General features: G+C 37.0%; 1 protein-coding gene and 1 long non-coding RNA gene across 21 annotated transcripts in view; one reads left to right on the top strand and one right to left on the bottom strand.

Moving 5' to 3' along the window:
* Positions 1 to 1,365: 1,365 nt before the first annotated feature.
* LOC111800741 (uncharacterized) overlaps positions 1,366 to 16,494 on the bottom strand; it is a 34,796-nt gene continuing 19,667 nt past the window's right edge. For 5 of the 20 annotated variants that reach the window (XR_015422221.1, XR_015422217.1, XR_015422215.1 and 2 more), the window contains 9 exons: positions 14,717 to 14,776; positions 14,414 to 14,454; positions 14,170 to 14,247; positions 13,952 to 14,036; positions 12,385 to 12,511; positions 2,941 to 3,037; positions 2,528 to 2,615; positions 2,355 to 2,420; positions 1,366 to 2,183 (listed from right to left, as the gene is read on the bottom strand). Coding sequence is in view for 1 of the 20 variants with exons in the window: in XM_087126235.1 (XP_086982361.1) it covers positions 12,386 to 12,511; positions 13,952 to 14,036; positions 14,170 to 14,247; positions 14,414 to 14,454; positions 14,717 to 14,776 (390 nt within the window). In the remaining 19 variants the exon portion in view is untranslated. Of the gene's footprint in view, positions 2,184 to 2,290; positions 2,616 to 2,940; positions 3,038 to 4,817; positions 4,986 to 12,354; positions 12,512 to 13,951; positions 14,037 to 14,169; positions 14,248 to 14,413; positions 14,455 to 14,716; positions 14,777 to 16,494 lie in introns of all 20 variants that reach the window. The other 15 variants (XR_015422208.1, XR_015422209.1, XR_015422211.1 and 12 more) reach the window with 15 other exon arrangements.
* Positions 9,955 to 11,702, top strand: LOC147791385 (uncharacterized). Its single transcript, XR_015422224.1, has 2 exons — positions 9,955 to 10,094; positions 11,440 to 11,702. It is a non-coding gene; the product is annotated as an uncharacterized LOC147791385 (long non-coding RNA).

Genomic DNA, 16,494 nt, shown 5'->3' on the forward strand with positions numbered 1-16,494 from the left:
ATTTCACGTAAATTTGTGCACGAACGTTTTAAGATATTGATGGTTTTTGTTGTTCGACCATTTTGAGGAAGTGGCAGCCTCGTTCCATTGGTTAGGAATGTTTCTTCGACAATTGGTCGTTCCATTGGCGGGTGGCAGCGTCGCATTATCCTAACTAAAACATATTGGGGTTCTTTCCATATTCATCAACTTCAAATTTTCTTTATTCGAGTTCTTTTCCATGTTTGCTAAAACCTCTTTCATCTCGCCTTTCGGCTGTTTTTTGTGTTCTCCATAGGGTGGAAAACGTGCTCTGATGCTTATTTGATATCTTATACCCAAATCACCTGTTAAACTCACAGAAAAATACACAATTAAATATAATCTAAGAACCAGCCATATTCTATTGAGGGTTCTTCGATAGACAGTTGGTTATTAAGTCAGTTTGATAAAACTAGTAACCATCTCAAAGATAAAACATCATCTCGCTATTCGAGAGAGTTGATACTCTCCACAAAGACAACTCTTGTTCACTGTTAAAAATATTTAGTCCTGAGTGATAGTTTATCATATATATTATATTTAACACTTTATCATACATAAATATCTTAGATGACTGATGATATTTTGACACTTCACAAAATCAACATTATTCCAACTGCCCTCCACCAAACCCCAACACGAACCTCACCTCCACTATTTTTCCATAAAACACGCACACTCTCAACCCATGATTCCCATCTCATGGTTTACAATCCCTTTTTTTCCCATTTTACCCTTTGTGATATAAGTATGGATGCCTAGAAGTCTTACACATGCACCTGAAGAACTGTGTCTATGAAACTGATTGGCTTCTTATTGAAAAATAAGTAATGATTGCCCCTTAGTAACATTACACATCTATTCTTCTCTACTTCTCTAAAACCTTTGTAACTATTGTTGAAATCATACCTTGACGTTGAAATTGTGTCGTCGAAGTTGAAATTGTGTCGTCGAAGTTGTGCAATCAATATTGCACATAATCCTATTCAGCATGATATGACAAAAAATATTAAATTTGAGAAAGATTGGTACATCTAAAACAAGTGATTTCAATTATGATATTAACAGTACCAAGTATTGTTAGGATCGCTCAACAACGCACCCACTCGATCAAGATGAACACAAAGAACAAGAAAGAAAATACAAAGAAGAATATTGGCAAATGTACAACAAGAGAGACTACAGAGAATGAAGAAAAGTATATTTTGGATGCACAGCCTAATTAGATATAATTTACCAAATTTATCTCTATCAATCTTTACCAAATATCTATCATTAGATCTTTAGAAATATCTACCAAATATATAGGAATCAGGCTCCATATGGATGAAGGATGAATAATAGTTGCGGTCAATGGGGCTCTGTCTCTTTTAATACATTGTTAAATTCTCAGTACATATTGAAATCCCAAACTAACTATTACAGTCGAGATTTACTCTGTGTAGTTTTGGAGGTGGATGCTATCTTTACAAGTTTTGTGAATGCAAACTTTAGAAAGAGAGCTACTTCACAAGCAATGATCGAACACATCCCCTAAACTGTCAATATACATCTTATATGGTCCACTTCTTTTCTTCTTTTCTTCTTTTCTTCTTTTCATCTTCCAAAACCGTGATGTTCGGTGTAATCATAGTACCGTGTTTTGTCCATTTAGATAGCAACCCATTTTTTGTACCGTGTAGCATAATGATCCAATCACGAAAGCAAGCTGTGTTCCTTAGTGTTCTTTTATTTACTCGGTCCACTTTTGGTGTTCCTCTTCCAGCAGCCATGCCTTGTCATCCACGTGCAGACCACTGAGCTTGATCAAGGAGATATGCAAACAAAATCTGGCTATAGATGAACAACGAAAAGTCCGGATCATCCATGAAAACAGTGTCTTGTCTACATTCTCCAAATTCCTTACGTACAACTATCTTCTGCATCAACCAAGGGATCACAGGACGGCCATTACGTCTGAGACAGTAATTCAGTATTTGGTTTCAAGGGGTATGCTTTTTCAGCTTAAGGTATACAGAGTACAGATGAACCGAGAGGGGAAAAAATGGTGAAAATGGAGCTGCCTCTCAAATGAGCTCATTACAGGTGCAGCCAGAGAGCTCGTATGACAGGTGCTCAGATGGAGCTTAACGTAATTGGTACGAGTAAGCAAAGCAGCAGTCCTACAAAATTATGATAACTTGAGATTGCTACGGTGCAATGTACAGATGTATGATCCCAAATGGAGATAAATTTGACAAAACAAAAACAGAAGATATGTATGTCATACGCTATTTGCATCTCGAAAAGTAAAGAGGATGAGTTTACTTGCCCATAAAGGGGATTCCCATTACCTGCTTGCTGAGATGACAGCCACCATCAAAGAAAGATTTCAGTGGGGACAAAATGATGATCACCAACTGAATGACATTGGAATAGTTGGCATAAAATGTAAACTACGCAAAAGAAAATCTCAAGAAATAATAGACACGTGCTCGATCTTGAAGAAGGAGAGCTTAGCTTGTACCTCAATTGTTGTGGAGATAGAACGCCGGGCAAGCAAGTGGACGAAACCCCGCCTCTTACGGGTCCTACCTGAATAACAAGTTTTGACCCTATGTAGTGAACATACAAGCATAAGTTCTTCATGATCGCTTTTCAAGTTTCTTTTTTTCTTTTTCAGTAAGACAAAAATTGCATGCATGAGGGTTCTAGTATTCTCTCATTTGGTAATTGTAAAGGTTAAAGGCATCTTTCAAGTTTGATCGACATGAACTACCACTAAAGAATTCGCAGTGGGGACCAAATGACGACCAGAGCAGATGAACACTATTTTGGAAGATACTATGAATAGAAAAAAGTAAATAAAGGACAATGAAGACCATGAAACTGAAAGGTGAGCGCTCATTCTTAGAAAAAGCCATGGAACCTAGCACATACCCTATTGCCGTGGGCGGCACTTCCACCTCGTTGATAAGTGGACAAACCCATCATTAAATTGAAGGATAGGATACGGTCCCGTGTGATGCACATTATCCTACAAGTCATAAGTACTTCTATTATTACCGTCAAAGATAGCATCTTCCGTTCAGAGAAATTAAAAACTGCATAAAAGAGGCCATTTCTTCTCCGGTTATAGAATTTTTTATCTTTTTTTTTTTTTTTTTAAATATATGAAACAATTTCGTTCACGGTATGAAATTAAAAAAAAATAAAACGAGGGGGAAAAGAAGTTCCAACCAGTGGGAGTTACATTAGACTTCTCAAGCTATAACAATAATGAAAGATCAGAGGAGATAATTTACGTTAAGTGATGGTCAAAAAAGTTGTGGAATAAAAAAACTGCTCAATAGCTTGTTCCTCGGCTGTAAAAAACCTTCTGATCTCTTTCAATCTATGTATAGATTTGTATAGAAGGTCCAATTCATTTTTGAGTCGATGTCATTCAGTAAGCACTTAGTAGAGAAGAATCCTCAACTATCAAGCCTCCACACCCATAAACTGACGATTGTGTCAAGTGTACAAAAGACAAGGAATGGAATGCATAAGATCAGCCAATTCCTCAATTTCAGCATTCTTTAGGTTTCTTATCTTTAAATCCCACATTTCAGCTTCTGCGTTCCAACTGTATTTAACCAAGGCATGCTTATCAAGAGTGATAGAGGAGATAAGCCCCAAGGATGGTATCATTGGAAAATTGTAGATGATTTATGTTGATAGATCCATTAACCATCTCAAAGCCTTTGATCAAGTTCTTGGAGGCAGCTTGGAACGAAACTCTATTGTGGCAGTCCATCATAATGATAAATAAAGAGGGGATCGGAGAGGATCACCTTAACTAAATCCTCTAGAAGCAAGAATCTCCTCTCTAGGACATCTGTTCACAATAATAGAAAAATTGGTGGATAAAATATACCGTCAGATCCATCTCCTTCACTCAATTCCAAAGCCTTTTGCTACAAGGATCTCATTCAACATCTGGCTTTGCATTTTCTCTCCAAAGAGTCTCTTCCTTAGGGGCCAAGGAAAAGAGTATAACCTTGATAGACTTTTCTGTGCTGCATAGCAAGAAGGTCCCTATTTCCTCGAGAGCGCAAATAAATTCTGTACAGAGATAGTTCCTCTGAAAAGTAGTGTAGCGGAAGGTCTCATTGTTCCAAGAGCCAAATGGTGGATTTGATGCCTGTTAGTTTGTGAATGAAACCACGCCTTGGTCAGCCATGGAGGGGAGTGTTTTTTCCGCAAATGTTCCACCATGAGGTAAAAGCTACTGACATTACATGTTCCACTATAGGCTTTTAGTATAATTTGTTTTCCTATTAACAATGTAACTTTCAATAACCAAGACATTGCTTCCTCCTCAATGAGTACCCAACATATAGTGTTCGTTCACGAGTCCCAGAACTACTTGGATTAAACCCATGTTCTTCTGAAGTATTTGGAATATCATTTAACATATTTCCTCCAGCACAAGATCCTGTAGTTTGTTTGAGCTACATCCATCACCAAAAAGTAACTTAGATTTCTAATGTCTTCAAATGCATGCATGTCCATAGCTCTAAATCTCGAGTATTCACTCATTTAAATAAACAAGGAAAAGAATCTTATCACCCTTCCCATGTAATCAAGTTCACATAAGAAAGATTCAAATAATCCTATGAGGATATCTACAAGTTATGGATACTGAGCATTTTTTTAATAGAAACCAGAAATCATTTCATTGAAGTATGAAAAAGATAAAATCGTTAAAAACCCTATTAGATATAATTACCAAAAACACCTCCATTGAGACAGGAGGGTTGATAAGCTATACTTACAAAATTGGGGGTGGGGGGGAGGATGGCTCCACGATAAAGAAAGATATGAAGTAGATTCAATAAACGTGTGTGTTTTGTTGCTTATCTAGGAAGATATGAGCATTTCTTTCCAGCTTGAGATTTAGAAAAAAGGCATGAATGAAGATGCACCATAAAGTCTTTTTTTCCCTGCTTGAAAGGATAATTTTGTTAGAGAAAAGATATAACCAAGCAAAAATCTGCCGGAGATAAATCCAAAAGGATGAGGCGAATATGTAGTTGCCAAAGAGATTGTTGAGGAATGATCTTGGTTTAAGGAATATTTGTGTAATTCCATTAAATAAGAGAAGTAGTTGACCTAATTTAGATTTATGTTACCTCTTATTGTTAACTAGGGACTTATTTAGATTAGATTTATTATTATTTAATATCTAGGGATTTTGTTAGCCTTTCCGTACTTTACAAGGCACGTGTACCTCTTTGAAATTTAATATGAAAACCGAAAAGGCACATGTACCTATTTGAAATTTAATATGAAAACCAAGTAAGATAATTTACACTAAACATACATAAACTCGTGTTTCTCAGATCTTACAACACATTTGGCAGCAGCTAGGAGATGAAGTAATTCCAAGGAGATTCGCACTGGAGGATGTCAAAAGTGTTGATCACGCATGGCTGAGTTGAACATAAAAATCTGTACTTGGAGATTTGCTGCATCTGAACATAAATCCTTTAAAAACAGTGTCTTATCTTCCCTCTTAACAATAGAATTTGTATGTGTAAACAAGCTGCTACAATCTATCTATTGATGTCCGAGGGCATTTGATGTGTGGATAGAATACCTACCCAGTTTCAGATATAGTGAGTAGCTCCATATTTAGTAGCAATAATTCTTCTTCAGAGAGCATCTTTTTCCTGGTAGAAACGCCTAACCCATTTAGCCAAGATGGGTACATTTTCTTGTACAAATCATATATGCCCAATCCTCCTTCAATAGGTGCTTGAATAGATAGACCATCTAAGAAGGTGGCGCCCTTGCTATTTTGGCCTCCCTTCCAAAGAAAATTCGTGTACAACTTCTATATAATCATTGTGACTTCAGCAGGAGCAAGAAATAATGAGAAGTAACATATGGGCAAATTAGTGAGGTAGCTTGTATGAGTGTCTCCCACCTTTATCTATGCGTGCAACAAGGATTGATGACGAGGATTGATATTCAGAGGGAGACCCAAAAAAGTAGTCGGCCAATAAAAGCATCCTACTTAAGCAATCATCCACAAGGATGAATAAGAAAGAGGAAAGGGGATTCCCTTTCTTATTCATTAGAGATTACATCCTGTCTGAGAGTACTCTGGCTATAACATTGTAAAGACAAGTAGTGAGGCAAATCAGCCAATCATCACTCACTAGTTTACTGATGTTCCTTTTTGGGATGAGACAAATATATGTTTTGCTAAAGATAGCATTAATGATCGCATTCCTAAAAATATCATTGAACACTCCTATTATGTCTTCCTTCAGGATGTTCCACGATTTTCTAAGGAATTCATTGGTAGATCCATCAGGCCCAGGTGTCTTATTAGATCCCAAATCTATCAATACTTTGTAAATTTCCACTTCTGTGAAAGGGGTCTCTAAGAAGGCTCTTGGTTCGGCTGTAATAGGGGCTTATATCCCTAATATCGAGCACTGTTCTCCTACCATCCTTTTTGGTGAAAAGCTTTCTATAAAAGCCTATGAGCTCCCTCTCTATCCCATTGCCATTCACTAGATTAGCTGAAAGAATTTCCACAATGGTGTTTCTTCTTCTATTAGCTGCTACAACAAGGTGGGAAAAAGCAGTGTTGGCATCACCCTCTGGTAACCACTTAGATTTTACATCTTTGGCGCCACATAGCTGCTTCATTGACAGAGATAGCCAGTAATTCCGCTTTAATAGCTAGCCTTATTTGGACTTCCGCTTTAATAGCTAGCCTTATTTGGACATCTTACCCAGTTAACTGGCCAGTCGCTTCCTAGCTCACTGTGAAGTCTTGAGCTGGTTCTATTGTTTTACTCCTTCAACACCTTTAATTTTCGGATAAAACCATGGCCAGGGCATCCTTGATAAGTATGGCCGACCACCAAGTATTAACCAACCGAAAGAAAGAGTGGTGATTAAGCCAAGCATTGATAAGTCATTAAAGGTGTAGGTTCCGAGGACTCCTAAACCAAAGTGAGGCAAATAGGATAGTTGTACGATGTGATTTTTCAAGTCTACAGTCCTTTGTAGAACCAATTTTTTCCTAATACTTTCAGCGATCAAAAACCAGTCAATAAGAGTAAAAGTTGCCATGGATCGGAAGCTAGGCCAAGTATATGACAATTCAATGAATCAATTAACTTTTCCATTTTGCGGGTAGGAGAAGATAAAGTTGATTTCTTCTAAGTCCATCTAGTGAGGTTAAAATTCCCTCCTCAAATCCTATTAGGATGGCACAAGGCATGAAAATTGTTTGTTATTTCCTTTTTAGTTGATCTTTTCTTATTTATAAGGTGGTATGTGTTTACCCACCGCCACCCAGACGAATTCACACCTCCTTGGGCTCCACGATTCGCATTCTCTTTATCAGGTCTCATACACGGATTCCCATAGGTGTCTGCTCAAAAACTTGTTTTTGTCACCAACCACCACCATTGCTACCTTTATCTACACCGCCGATAAGCTGCACCATCGCCACTGCTCAACCAAGTGCCTTGCTCATCTATTTTTTTTTCCCCTAACTTTTGCTTCCCGTTTATCTTTCTTGGCTGCTATTTTTTGTGTGTTTGGTTTCTGTTTTTTCGTCCAACTTTTAAGTCAAAAAATAAGTCTTCGATTGCCAGAGTCTCAAATAATCTTATCCATTCCAATAGTCCCACCGTCCAAATTACCACCATTCAGCTTTATAGGGATAATCTTCTTTGTTGGTCCCAAAGTGTCCAGATGTATATTTGTAGACAAGAAAAAAGATCGGTTACCTTACCAAAGATAAGATAACACCATCAAAAGATGGTCAGATATGTTTCTGCATTGATTTCGGGGGAGTGGGTAAAAGTTGTTTTGGCAGGTAAATGGTCAATAAAGTTTTGGGGCTGAGAAGGCTTCTTGGGAGAAAAGGTGGTCGGTTCAAAGTATAAAGTGTGGGCACATAAAAAATCATGTGAGTTGGAAGAGGAAAAAGGTTACAGTCCGAGGAAGAATGTTGAGAGTGCGATTAGTACAGGAGGGCGAGCTACTCACTGTAAAGCAGCTAAGGAGTGAAAGAAGGTTCGTTCCCGTCAGGGTTTCATTAAGTAGCGAAGGCAAGGGAATTCTTCAAGAGTGAAAGAAGTAGGATCAGTCTAATGAGGCTTTCTTCTTCTTTTCTTTACTCGACCTTGTAAAGATTGAGTGATTGAGCGAAGCAGCGAGTTATGTCTCATGAAGAGTGTATAGTTTCTAGGGATTTTCCAAGGCTTTCTTCTTCTTTTCTTTACTCGACCTTGTAAAGATTGAGTGATTGAGCGAAGCAGCGAGTTATGTCTCATGAAGAGTGTATAGTTTCTACGGATTTTCCAAACAAACATCACCTTTATCTTGAGTGGCGTGTGGCTTCTCTCACACTGGCACGGTGGAAGTTTTGCCACGAATTCCAGCAATGTACCCAATACAATACTCCTCCATAAAGGAAGGGTCAATTGTGACCAACATAAAGGATGACAAGTAAAATTTCACTGGTAAGAACGCATGCTGATTTTCCTTCACTTTTATTTTCTCCATCATATACATTTAAAATAAGGTTTTGTATGCCTTATCTAAGTATCCACCACATTTGTCGCCAATTCTTGAAGATTTCTATTGAACATTTGTATAACGGTAGATTTCTATCCTTTATCCACCCTTCCTATGATGGAACCTTTCGATCTCCATGCATAATTTCAGCACTCTATGGGAAGAAACGAACAGGGAACTCACCAACCATATATCATCCCCTGATATTTGCAAGGACTCTTGCATGTTCGTTGTCTTCACATGAAAGAAGAGCCTTATCTGGTTGAATAGGATTAACTGATGAGAAAGCCGACAGGTATTATTGAAGGGTTCACAAGATATCATGCCAACTATCATGAAAATGTTTTCTTTGTACAATGACAGCAGATGATAAGTAGAGAATATGTAAAACGTTGCAAACTGAAAAGGGTGGTTTCATCATCAATACTGTGTCACTAGACTTGGGTAGCTGATGGTTTCTATTCAATTCCTTTTTAAAGCCTCTTTGTCTGAAGAGTGCCCATTAACAACCTGTGGAAGCTTGTTGGTTAAGGAGTTAATGATAAAGATAAATCATCACCAACCAGTTCCTGGCCGAGAGGGAAAATGGGCTTATTTAAAACTCCTGCTCCAAGCTTGGCTATTTCAGCATAGTTGCGCTTATTGTTTGAGATCTTTTTAACCCAAATGATATTTTCCTCTACTCTCGCTTCATTGAAAAACTTGTGTCAGGGAAAGGTCACAATGTTGAGTAAAACAGGCAAGAAGCCATGACATTTTCATTGGAAAAAGTGAGGAAGAAGCTTTGATCAGAGGAAGCTTCAGTGAGGTGAAAATGGTTTTGTACTCTAGGATGATTATCAGTCGGAGGCTTCATCTTTCACCGGCAGGGAGAGGAGAGAGGGAGGAGAAAGGTTAGAGAGCATCAGATGCCGCATTTTAAGCACTATATGTATCTGTCAAAGGAATAACCTTTAATTTGAGAAATATTGGTGTAGTTCCATTTAGTAAGGGAACTCGTCTACTTTTTGTTTCCTTCCCTGTAATATTTCCCATTCCAAAGAGGATTATTTAGCTTTTCTTTTATGCTTCCTATTCCATAGAGCATTAGTTAGCTTTTCTTTTCTGTTTCCTATTTCCTAGAGGATTAGTTAGCTTTTCTTTTCTGTTTCCTATTTCCTAGAGGATTAGTTAGCTTTTCTTTTATGCTTCCTATTCCCTAGAGGATTAGTTAGCTTTTCTTTTCTGTTTCCTATTTTCTAGAGGATTAGTTAGCTTTTCCTTTTTGTTTCCTATTCCCTAGAGGGATTAGTTAGCTTTTATTTTTTTATATATATTATAAATAGGCCTATGTTCTTCTTTGATGAAAAACAAGAAAGGAGAGTAATACAAGCTACTACTCTTGCAACATTATCTATCTAGTCTACTGTAATAATGAGCCTTTTCATCAAGTGCTGCCTAAAATCTGATTGCAAACCCTCAAGGTGCACAAAGTCTCCGGCCGTTAAAAGACAAGCATCAAGGTGAAACTTAAGCTCAACAAGCAATCTTGTTCTTTTTGTTCTGTGTGTTCATTCCTTTGAACGATAAAGAAAAAGTGAAATGGAGAAAGCAATGTGAACGATGACCATTGGAAATAACACTAATTTTTTTGTAGTGTTAGTATTATAGAACACACGGATACATATCAATTCAAAAACATCGACATTGGATTCTAATCAATTAATAAATAAAGCCTTCATTTCCCCAATAGCTGTAAAGGAAATCTCCTTACTAAATATAGATAGAGACTTTGACAGTTGGCTTCAATTCATATCCATGATACCATTAGATTGGAGGAAGGAGTGGACAGCTCTTTGGTCTCTTGAAAAATTAGGGGCATTCTCTACTAGATGGCTTTTATAAAGGTGACAAAAACTAGCCAAAAGCCTCTAACTCCAATGGTCAGCCTGATTTGGAAGTTTAATCTCCCAAGTAAATGTGTTCCTCTGGGAGTCTTGCTCACAAAAGTCGTTGCAAGTATAAACAATCTTTTTCAATTCTTCATTTTTTTCATAAAGATACAGGTTCCTTTTAGGCTAAAAAAATATTCCTAGATACTAGATAAATTTAAATCTAGCTAAATCCCTAGATACTAGGTAATAATAATATATAAATAAATCCCTACAATCAATCCCTATATATTAGGTAATATTTTCCTTCATGTAAAGGGACTACACAAATATATCTTAATTACACAAATATTCCTTAAATCAAGACTTCCTTCAACACTCACTATAGATATCAAAGGACACCGGGAAACTATTTTATTTTGGTGCGTATTCTGTGCTTAAGGAGAGAAGAAAACAATGGATCTTCCTCAGTCGTCCTTTTGCATCGAGAGGGTGGAATCAAATTTTTAAGGCCTTTGATTTTTTATCATGTAAGCCGGCATTTGTCTCAGATTGGCTATGAGAAGCTTTAAATGGGAGGAGCCTTAGAGGAAACGCCGGAGTTATGTGAGGGTGTGCTGTAGGGAAGTTTATTTGGGAGCTTTTGAAGGAAAGAAATAGGAGGATCTGAGTCCTATACTTTTGAGTTGTTTGCAACATGTACAAATTACTTCTTGTTCGTTCATAGTGCCTAAGATGCAAGAAACTAGGTAGAATCCTCCTCCAAGACTGGGAGCTGTGATTATGTGAAATTTACTACCATGATATTTACAAAAGACCTTACCAATTTATAGTGAGAGAGGACCAATTTATAGTGAGAGAGGTTACAATATAGGAAGTAAAAATCTTTGAGTAGTTTACACCAAGATATAGCTTGATAAATTTTGTATAAGTATGTCTTTTCTGCGAATGTTCTTTGATTTCTTTCTTTTCACAGATTCCAAAAGAAAACTATGATGACGTTTTTCCATAGTAGGACTTTTGCATTCTTGAAAGGGTGGTATGTTAAGGTCATGTCCAATAGATCATTTACCTCTCTAAGAAATGTGAGATGCGATCTGAATATATTGAGAATTGTTGTCCAAAAATTCTGAGTGTATGTGCATTGCATAAATAAGTGGCCTTGTGATTCGTTTCCTTTCTTGCATGATGGACACCAATTTGGAGAAAGAGTAATGAAAGGCTTTGTGATTTTTTTTTATTATTATTTATTTACTTTTTTTTTTTTTTTTTTTAAGGTTTTCACTTGTGCTAATGGCTTTATGCCTTATTTTCCAAAGGAAAAACTTCACCTTTTTAGGGTGATGTCCTTTCCATATTGTCTTTTTCCCGTGAGATTTAGTACTTCTACTTTTTCCCCCATGTCCATTATCAAGGATTTTGTAGAGAATACCTCGTCAGCATTGGGGAGACAAGTTAGTGAGTCTGTTTTGTTTGACAATACCACTGGGGCAAGGTCAAGGCTTAATTCGGCCTATTCTGTTGCTTCGTTATCCTTTAAATTCCTAACAAGCTTCAGGTCTCACAATTTGTTGACAACATTTCACGTTGGTTTGATAGTGACATTTTTGTTATGAGAGAGCCTATACAAAAGTGGATAGCGCAGGGGTAAAGTAGTGTTTTCAATCCATGAGTCAGTCCAGAATGATGTTGTTTTCAATCCATGGGGGGTCCTCCATCACCCACCCTATAGCAAGTCCGGTTGGTGATGAGGTTTTGATGTTTCTTTATGTACTTTGACCCTTTTGTAGAATATGGAGGGGGTTGATTTTTATCTGAGGTAGGAGTATATTTAGCCTTTATAAGATTTCTCCGGAAGGCCTTTTAACAACATAAACTAACTTAAATTTACCTGCATCCATATAAAGATAACAGTGCAAACCTTATGATAAATCAATGCTAGGGATTATTTTCTGCAGCACACTATTAGTTGCATCTGAACTAGAATCACCATTATCATTAAGGGATATCAGCTCACTCTCCAAAATAGAATAAGCTTCTGAAAAAGCCTACAATGAACAAAAGTTTTGAATAAGCAAAACAGAACACGATCATAGAAAATATTTTTGATGGGACAATCATAGGAAAATATAGTAATGTAAAATAAAATAGCAAGTAAATAAAATTTTGTATGTACAACCCAAGAATCTGATTTAAGACCAATATTGTATCATAACCGTGTTAAAGATGCATGCAAGTAGCAGTGTTGAATGAGCTTCTTGTATTCAGAAGAGTTATCTATCTTAATCTATGTCATTAATTTTAACATTCAAGCATTTTCCTTCAAGTGAGGAAGTCCAGGACAATAAGTCAAGTTGTTCTGTATCAAAAGAAAAACCATGAGCAAGCCACTTTACAAATTACACTCAGCAACTCATTTTCTAGGCAAAATTATTTTACATTTTCATTTAAAAAATAAAGTTGCTCAGCTAATTTGCCTCAACTTCAAAGTACAAAATTGAAATAGAGACGTTTGGTTTTACATGGACATTTCCCAACAAGAAAGGTTGCATTGTTAATAAACATGACCCTTTGATTGAAACTCATTCTAAAAGGAAGCTAGCGGCAGTTGCCCCCTTTGATAGGGAATTTTTGTTGCATTCTTTGTCGGAGGGTGGAGGAAGACTTGGATCAAATCCTTGGAAACAGTGGCAAGTCTATTTGGAGTTACTTTGAAACATTTGGTTTTCACGTTTCAAAGCACAAAGATTACTCAGAGATGATTGTTGTCTCGAGAGGGGAAAGCTTTTGTGGCAATATAACCTTTAGTGAAGTGGATAGGGGCTCTTGTGAAGTTTTCTCCCTTGTTAGATTCTATGTTTCTTTTTGGGCATCGGTGACAAAGTCCTTTTGTAATTATTCGTTACATCTCATTTTACCTGATTGGAGTCTCTTTCTTTAGTAGGATTTCAAACTTGATTTTTTTAATATGATTTTCAATAAAAGTTTAGTTCTTCAATAAAGGATAAAAAAAAACTAGAGCTTCATGTTTTTTTATGCTGAGTCCAAAGTCAAAGATTCTTGATGTTCCTTTGGGATTTTCAGAGTAGGTGTCGGGTTGGTTCAATACAAGGCTGGATTTTCATAAAGCTCATGTGTTTTCTTAAGTCCTTTATATTTCTTTCTTTCTTTGGGATGATATTCCCTCTCTGAATTCCCGTATTCTCTTTTTCTTCTCTTTGCTTTCACTATTTCTCACTTCCTCTACTTCCTCTCTTCCTCACACTCCTCAGTTCCTCTCTTCCTCTTGGAGTTTGTATCCTTTAAACAGTTTTGTTCCTTTCATAAATATATAGAAGTTCATATCTAGTTTAAGAAAAAAAAAAAAAAAAAAAATTGTATTGCAAAGTGATATTTCTAAATTGAGTACCATGTTTATGTGAAGTACAATCCACACCATAATTCTGAAGTTGACAAAGTAAATGATGCCATAAGGACAGATGCCTCACCTTGATACATTGATGAATACGGAAACAATTTCGTCCAACGTTATTCATGGGGAAAAGAGGATCATCAATATGTAAAGGATCAATGCTACATAAAAATGGAACGTTGTTAACAATTAAACTAACCTATAAATGGTAAAAGTGGGCAACGCCATAGATAGTACTAAGAAATGCCATCAAAATAAACCTGAGCGATAATCAATTTGGAATTAATAACTCACCTATATCCCCTTTCTCTCTTAATATAGACTCCAGTCCCCTGTATTGAAATACGCATTTGACGAGGATCAAAGACATTCCTGGATTAAAAGTAATACAAATTAAAGTTGCAGTCCACTGTTGTAGTGTGAAAAAACTGGAATTAGAAACTGAACTTCAGTTTTCTTTTCCCCCTTACAGTGGAAATGTAAGTGATATTATTTATTTTTTAAACGAAATGATAATAATAAAGAAAGTCAAACTTACCCAAAGAAGTAAAGGAAGTCCATTAAAAGGCTCCCAAAGTTCTGCAGGAACATTGAGTTCGGATAAGTTTAAATTCATAATCACCAATATATACAACCAATGCCCAGGGAGAGTGGCAACAGCAATGATTAAAATATTAAAACAGGCCTCAAGATTTTAACATATACACTGCTCTTAGTTTATGATAAGAAATTTTATGTCACAGCAATGAAGATTAAATTTCTTGGAGATCCTTCCTTATAAAATTGCAGTGCTAGTCCAACTTCTCAAATAAACCCTTACAAAAAGATAACGGGAATTTACTTGGTTGATAGGACGGCTAAGATGATGTTCATGCTGGAGAAAGCGTACAATCAACAATACCTGCAAAAGAGTTGCAACAAGAAATTTAAAAACCTCATTACAAAATCTAGTGTTTTAAAATGAATAACCACTAGATTCCTTTTTTTTTTTTTAACAAAACAAAGGTAACATCTTCGAACTTTATCAAGTTGAAAAACATGCTAGTAACGAAATAAAAGCAAAGAGAACCAAGAAGACATTCTGAAGCAATCAAGAAAGGACAAATAGGTAGCCCCAGAAGAGTAAGAGGAAGAATAATTGGAAAAACAGCAATCTCCAGGTGTGGTCCTGAAAAATTAAAATGTAGGTGGCTACGAACTAGGGCCAGACCTCACATCAATAAAGTTTTGATAATAGTTGGATACATCTTAGAGGTAAAATAAATAGGATATGTCTTTGATCCTCCAAGAACCAAGCAGCTGTCCCCTAGAGAAGTTGGTGAACTGCACCGATAAATCAACTTTTATGAACCTCTTCCCAATTTTACCTAAATTGAAGACGTCTCTCGTCCAAGAAAAGAAAGGTAAGAGACTTGCCCTCATCCATGAGTGGGATCCCTATTAACTTTCTCTCCCACATTAGAATCCATGTTTCGATGAGCAAGTCCATGGAGCGCTTGATGAGAAATTTCTTGTGGGAAGGGAAAGATGCAGCGGGAGGGTCTCACCTGGTTAATTGGGAGGTTGCTTCGAAGCCTTTGAGGGTTAGACATTGGTAACTTTAGACTGTGTAACGAAGCATTGTTGGCAAAATGATTGTGTCGTTCCTTCAGGGAGCCAAACACATTGTGGTAAATGATCGTCGTGAGTAGGTATGACCTGTATCTGTTTTGAATGGGTAGCAAGCTACAGGGTTATGGGCTCTAGTAAAAACCTTTGGTTGACCATTGCATCAAGTTTCTCCATCTTCTTTTGAATCTAAAATCCTTTGTTGTTTAAGGCTCTCAAATCTACTTCTGGGAGGCTGATTTGTTTACTATCTCCTTGATTGTATCGGTCGTCTGATAAAAGGTTGCATTCAGTGGCCTCTATCTTGTGGGAGGATAATCACTCTTCTTTTGTCTCTCTAAGCTTGCAATGCTCCCTTATGGACCAAGAGGCCATTGAGGCGGCTTCCCTTCTTTTCCATTATTCATGATCATATTCTAAGTTTTGGAATGAATGATTATTGGGTTGGGATCCTCACCCTTCTTAGGTTTCTCATGTAGATTTTTTTTTCTTTTCTTATCTTGTGCTTCATCCCTTCTTCCCAAGTTGCCTTTATGTTTTCCTCTCTTTGGAAGTTCCGAATACGTGAAGTCCTTCATCTAGTAGATGTGTTAAGGGAGCATAAACACCTTCTATTCTATCTAAAGACACTCTTCCTCGGTGTTGTGTCCACAACAGTGCATTCAATGTAGGCGGCATGAGAATCTTGACTTGTTGTGGGATTGTTAGTTTGTGTATTCTCTATGGTGTCACTTCTTGAATTCATTCGGCCCTTTCTTAGCTTGAAGCAGAGTTCTAGGTTCTATGATCAAGGAGGTGCTTTTGAATTCTCACTAGTATTAGAAGGGTAGAAATTTGTGTCGGGCTTGTACTTTTACAACTTTGTGGGGGATTTGATTGGAGAGGAACAACGGGATATTTGGAGGGGTGGAAAGATCTTGAGAGGATGTTTGGGGGGTTAGATGTAATGCTCCTTGTGGGTTTCTACTCATCGAGCTTTTTGTAATTACTAGTTTGGTAGATTTCTTTTGG

The sequence above is a fragment of the Cucurbita pepo genome, chromosome 8 (genome assembly GCF_057944985.1).
Source record: "Cucurbita pepo subsp. pepo isolate OVF chromosome 8, ASM5794498v1, whole genome shotgun sequence".
Lineage (NCBI taxonomy): Eukaryota > Viridiplantae > Streptophyta > Magnoliopsida > Cucurbitales > Cucurbitaceae > Cucurbita > Cucurbita pepo.